This window comes from Ptychodera flava, chromosome 15, assembly GCF_041260155.1.
Source record: "Ptychodera flava strain L36383 chromosome 15, AS_Pfla_20210202, whole genome shotgun sequence".
NCBI classification, from domain to species: Eukaryota; Metazoa; Hemichordata; class Enteropneusta; family Ptychoderidae; genus Ptychodera; species Ptychodera flava.
In genome coordinates, this window is record NC_091942.1 from 39093544 (window position 1) to 39100572 (window position 7029).

Consider the following 7029-nt stretch of genomic DNA (forward strand, 5'->3'; position numbering starts at 1 on the left):
GGCAGAATAATTACCGACCGAAGTGTAATGTCCATGCATAAGCAGTCTATGCACAGTGCTGATATCACCTTCTGTTAGGACGCCCTCTTGAGGCGACTTTGTGTATCTCATTAACATACAGTTTTTGGGCAGTAATAAAGTTCCTTAGTTTCTACCACATCCATGCTTGCCTGCGACTCTACATTGGCGACGAGGATGCAGTTAAAAGAACTCAGATCGCCAACAAACTGACCAACTCAGCCTTCTAAACAGACGTCTAAATAGTTCGAGGTAAACATGCAAGGTTTTTGAAGAACTTTTGTGACGAATTCTGTCAGTCGAGTGAACAGCAGTGTATAACATGCAGCAATAGTGCAGCGACGACACACAGACACCACGTGCACGCAAGGTAATTTGGTCAATATCTCTCATCGACAATGGCTTTCCAGAATCTGCCATCAATCCCAAGTTTCTCAGTTCATACAGATACAGGATCAATTGGTCCACGATGGGAGAAGTATGTAAGAAAAATTGAAAATACATTTGTAGCATTCAAAGTAACCGACGACAAACAGAAACGCGCCCTTTTACTCCACTACGCTGGAGATGAAGTGTCGGATATATCTGATACACTGTCAGATACGGGTGTCGACTACAAGACAGCTCGTGACAAATTACAGTCCTACTTCTTGCCAAAACGCAACATCGAATATGAACGTTTTAGATTCAGAGAAACCATGCAAGACAAAGATGAAAATGTAGATGCATATAACACAAGGCTACAACAGCTAGCGGCAACTTGTGAATTCCATGACAAGGAACAGGAAGTTAAGTCACAGATAATTCGTGGATGCTTATCTGCTCGAGTAAGACGCCGTGCACTACGTGAAGAGCTATCACTCACGCAACTGCTTGATTTAGCAAGATCATTTGAAGTTTCTGAGTCTCAAGCACAAGGTATGGAGAAACCCAGTGAGACGGCATCTGTCAATGCTATAAAACAGCAACGCAGTCAAACAACCAAGCGTAAACAATATAGGTCTCAGGCATCTAGACAAAACAACAGGTCTCAGGCATCTGGACAAAACAATAAATGCTATAACTGTGGAGGAAAATACCCCCATGACAAAGCATGCCCTGCCAAAGGAAAGTCATGCAACTTCTGCAAAAAACAGAACCACTTCGCAAAGTGTTGCAGATCAAGAGGTGAGCGAGCAACCAAGGTCAAGGTCAAGGCAGTGAGACATGAAACTGACAGCTCAGAAGGAGAGTATGTCTTCAGTGTAAATCCACAGGCTATATGCAAAGACCGAAGACCGGCGGCAACAGTTAACCTGAACAACACAGTTCTTCCAGTACTCATAGACACCGGTGCTACAATCAATGTTATGAGTTACTCAACTTACGAGCGCCTACACAGAAAACCAAAATGAAACACTAACCAGAAGACGCGCCTATATGCTTATGGCACAGACACACCATTACCAGTAAAAGGCACAATATCTGCTGAATTAACACATGGATCTCAATCCTGTCCAGCAAGATTTGTGGTGACGAAACGAGATGGAGACACACTTCTTTGCTACAACACAGCTAGCAAACTCAACATGGTCAAAATAACAGATGAGGTCAATGCGGTATCTCCTGACAACACTCATCAATGGTTTGACAGGTATGGGGACTTGTTTCATGGTATTGGTAAACTAGATGGAGTACAGTGTCAGTTACATGAAGATAGATCCGTAAAACCTGTCGTGCAACCACATCGCCGCATACCTTTCCATGTGAGAAAGAAGACAGAGAAAGAGATACAGAAATTGCTTGATCTGGATATCATAGAAAAGGTTGGTGATGAACCTACACCTTGGGTATCACCTATCCAAGTAGTACAAAAGTCCAAGAAACCAGACGAGGTCAGAATATGTGTAGACATGCGAGAAGCCAACAAAGCGATACAAAGAGAGAGACACATTACCCCTACACTAGACGATATCATTGCAGACCTAAACGGAGCGACGGTGTTTACAAAACTAGACCTAAATGCTGGATACCATCAGATCGAACTCGCTCCTGAATCTCGTCATCTCACTGTTTTCTCAACGCACATTGGTCTTTTCCGCTATAAACGCCTGAATTTTGGAGTTTGTTCAGCAGCTGAAATTTTCCAGAACTACATACGTTCCGCACTCCAAGGGCTTGATGGTGTAATAAACATCAGTGACGATATCTTAGCATATGGTACAGATGAAAACCATGACCAGCGGGTAGATGCCTGCCTACAACGTCTACGAGAAAAGAAGCTAACACTCAACAAAGAAAAGTGTGAATTCAGAAAAGACAAGGTCGAATTCTACGGGAGCATATTCAGCCGAGATGGCATTTCACCTGACCCTAAGAAGGTTTCGGCAATAAAGGATGCCCCACCACCACGCAATGGCACAGAAGTGAAGTCGTTCCTAGGCATGGTGAACTACTGTAGTAGATTTGTTCCAGACCTAGCCACAATATCTGAGCCACTCAGAGCACTCACAAAAAATGACACAACATGGAAATGGGGAGAAACAGAACAGAACGCTCTAGACTTAATAAAAGAGAAGCTAGCAGCTGATTGTACACTAGCATACTTCAACCCAAAGAAGAAAACTGAAGTAATCGTTGATGCCAGCCCTGTAGGACTAGCAGCTATCCTTGCACAGCCAGATGGCAATGATCACATCTCTGTCATAGCACTTGCCAGTAGATCCCTCACACCAGTAGAGCAAAGATACTCTCAGACTGAAAGAGAAGCTCTAGCTGTCACTTGGGGAGTACTACACTTTCATCTCTACTTATACGGAAGCCAATTTCAAGTGATAACGGATCACAAACCCCTGGTACCGCTGTTTAACAAACCCACAGCCAAACCACCTACACGCATCGAGAGATGGATTCTGAAACTCCAGGAATACAACTTTGAGGTAGTGTACCAACCGGGTAAGCTGAACCCTGCAGACTACATGTCACGCCATCCAATACGGTCATCCAAGCAATCAAGTCGTGAAGAAAAGATAGCCGAAGAGCATATCAACTTCATAAGTCAACATACAGTACCTAAAACAGTACTCATCAGTGATATACAGCAAGCTACATTGGATGATGAAGCTCTACAACTTTCCATCCAAGCAGTCAGAGATGGTCAGTGGTACAAGAAACTGAATCAGACAAAAAACACCAAAGTTGGCACAGTACTAAAATGTATGCACAAAGTACGCCATGAGCTCAGCATTACTAAAGCCAACAATCTCATTCTACGTGGGAGCAGAATCGTCATTCCAAGTCGACTTCAACAAACTGTAGTCAACATTGCACACGAAGGTCATCAAGGAATTGTGAAGACCAAGCAATTATTGCGAGAAAAGGTTTGGTTCCCAAACATAGATGCAATGGTTGAAAGAACAGTTAAGTCTTGTATTCCCTGCCAAGCAACCACAGTTGACAACAGCCGTGAACCACTAAAGATGTCCAAACTGCCAGACGGACCATGGCTAGAAGTCAGTGTTGATTTCTCAGACCTGTCAACCGGAGAATACTTACTCGTCATCACAGACGACTACAGTCGTTTTCCAGAAATTGACATTGTTAACTCAACCTCTGCCAAAGCAGTTATTCCGAAGCTAGACCGCATATTCTCAGTGTTTGGCATTCCGAAAGTTGTACGGTCAGACAATGGACCACCCTTTAATGGAGACGAGTTTGCAGCCTTTGCAAAGTACTTGGGTTTCAAACACCGAAAAGTAACCCCCAGATGGCCCAGAGCAAATGGTGAGGTTGAACGCCTGATGAAGACAATAAAGAAAGTCTACAGAACTTGTCACACAGAAGGAAAATCATGGCGACAAGAAATTTATCGCTTCCTCAGAAACTACAGAGCAACTCCTCACTCAACCACAGGCGTACCACCTGCTACACTCCTGTTTGGGCGGTCTCTTAGAACACGCCTCCCGGAAATAGTCACCAGAGTGGATGACAAGAAAGTACGCACACGCGACAAGAAACAGAAATCAAGAATGAAGACGTATGCAGATACGCGAGAGAGGATTCGTAAGATTCCTGTCAAAGTAGGAGACTTCGTACTAGTCAAACGTGAAGGATACATACCAAAGAAGATATCTCCATACAAGACTGACCCCTACCAAGTTTCAACAACAAAAGGTAGTATGGTAACTGCAACAAGAGGAAACCATGAAGTGACTCGCAACTCATCTCATTTCAAAGTCCTCAACAGCAAACCAGATCAAACTGACCTGCATGATAGTCAGAGAGAGCTACCAAACGAATCACCAGCTTCTACTGACTTTGCTGATAAACCACCAGTCAGTTTGACCACTGACAAATGCGAGCAACAAGTTCAACGTTACCCAAACCGAGAACGTAGATCACCAGCTTATCTTAAGGACTACATTATATAGTCTAGGGAAGGCGGATGCTGAAGATCCACCTCGAGGGTGAATTGTGCTAGTAACCTCTCCCCTCTAGTTAGTTTTGAATGTTTAGTGTTACAATTGTTACTGTTATTTGTTAAGAACATTTATTTCAAGCTATGAACACTTTCATGAACAATCATTGAACATAAACAATCTAAGTGCATCAGAATATTAGAACAGACAGACCCGAGAGACACTTTGTTTATACTCATTTGGTTATCTCATAACATTTGAAACACGCTTTCAACATGTGTTCATTTCATCCAGGTGGAAAGGGATGTAATGTCCATGCATAAGCACAGCCTATGCACAGTGCTGATATCACCTTCTGTTAGGACGCCCTCTTGAGGCGACTTTGTGTACCTCATTAACATGCAGTTTTTGGGGCAGTAATAAAGTTCCTTAGTTTCTACCACATACATGCTGCCTGCGACTCTACACGAAGCTCAGCCAAATTTATTTCTCTAGCAGGGCCAACAAGTCCGAGACTGGCATTAACCTCTCTAGAGCAGCAACAGAGCATGTAGCCCTGAGTACAGGTCTGTGTGTTCCTGGCGTATACGGCCTCCATCACGCTGCCCTGCAACGGTCTGTGGAGATAACTGGGGTCTCTGCAGCGAGATTCAAAATGGGGATCGCCATGGGTAAACAACTTGTCGAGTATGTTATGTTTCAGAAAATGAGCGGTTTTGGACGTTAGGAGAAGTCAATCGCATCTTTTCTGGGATTGGTTAGGAGGTAAAGGTAGGCAGGGAAAGGATTTTGCCCCAATAGAGCAGAATTTCGGCCAAAAAGACCGTTTAGTCTTCATTGCGGTCCAGATCCAGGCTGCAGAGACCTCAAGTCTGTTCAAAGACCATTGCAGGGCTGTGGTAGAGGCCATATAATGCTGGGAACACACGTGCACACACCTGTACGCAGGGCTACACAGCATGGGGCATGAAAAATTGCCCAATGAGGGCACACAGTCCATGTAGCCGACAATGAGATGCAAATGATATGCGGTCAAGGTCTCCTCAACTAACTTTTAGCTGGTTCTTCACTTTCTACTATTTTTTTAGTATTTTTTACAAAGGCACAGACTTATTCTACCTGCAACTTAAAACTGATAGTGATTTTGTAGCTCATTCTTTACTATTTTTCATAGTTTTTGATAGCCGGTAACACACACTTCGTGTTCGTGTCGGCTACATGGACGATCTGCCGAAATGAGGAACCAACACACAGTCATATAATGTAACAAACAACTTCTGTATATATTGTGTCAAATATCGGGGTCTACAATTCATATAAAATAGTAAAACCGTACCCAAAACTATAAATATTACTCCATGGTAACAGTAACCGTACTGATCGACCTCCCGGCGGCAGGAGTCGAACACACTTTCAAAACAAAACTCTGTTCAAACCCTTTCTAAATGCTTAACAATTTCTATGGAAAACTTAACGGTACCGCAGAGGTACCTCAGACTTGACGACGCGGCTGGGAAACACAAATAGTTCACACGCGACTTTAACTAATGTTCGATGATGAGCACAATTGTAAGTCCCGTGTAATGTCTGCACATGAAAGTCGGTGACAACACACGCAATTCACTGCTAAGCAGCGTCCAGTTCAGCTACCACGGGAGCAGCCATCTTACTAATATTCTTAGATCTTTTGTTTCTTCCGGTCGGGACATGCCGAACTAATCTGAAGTCTTACTCTGCTAACTCCGCGCATCGACAAAAGTTCAGTGGAACAATCATAAATAATGTTCTCATGACAATCTCAGACATCTGACTGAACTCATAAACGGAATAAAGTTCACAGTTAACACACAATTTGCTGCAGAAAGATCAGCTTTCAACTTGTGGTGATATTATCATCTTAGCAGTGCGTATATTGCAAATATACGGCACGGCTTTCACTTGTGTGAGCAATGTTCGTTCCATCGACTAAAGTAGAGCATGGCGTAGGGTTTAAATAAACTGTCCGATCCGCACAAAATTCGATCTCTGCCACTCACCGGTTTCTTTACATATCTGCTGACTTGAGTAAGACTCAAAATAGAGAAATATCTGACTTAAAAAGCACACGCTGACACTCAAACCTTCCAGTGCTAAAACACTCTCTGGAAAGTTCCCGTCTTGGACTCCCTAGGTATACAGTGATAACACACAAGAACTCCCAGGCAAAATAGAAAATACACAGGTCCTCCATACATAATCTATGAGAAGCTATGAATAATTTCTTTTAAATACAAAACTAGCTAAATCTGTGTATTTATAGATTCTTGATTATTGATATTAATGTACTTGATAAGACTAGGGTAGTTACCAGTGCATGTGTGAGCAAGAAATATGATTTTGGAATTTCACCGAATTGTTAATTCACTATCTTGTCAGAGGAAACTATGAATAATTTTTTTCCATAACATAACTAGTTAAATCTGTGTATTTATGTACGCTTGATTATTGATATTAATTTACTTGATTAGACTAGGGTGGTAACAAGTGGATGTTTGTGCAAGAAATTTGATTTTGGAATGTCACCGAAATGTTGATTCACTATCTTGTATATATGGAAACTATGAATAATTTTTTC

General features: G+C 42.5%; 1 protein-coding gene across 1 annotated transcript; it reads left to right on the plus strand.

The window, feature by feature from the left end:
• Positions 1-416: 416 nt before the first annotated feature.
• Positions 417-1412, plus strand: LOC139150795 (uncharacterized). Its single transcript, XM_070723188.1, has one exon. It carries the CDS (start codon positions 417-419, stop codon positions 1410-1412), a length of 996 nt encoding a protein of 331 aa, XP_070579289.1.
• Positions 1413-7029: the final 5617 nt, after the last annotated feature.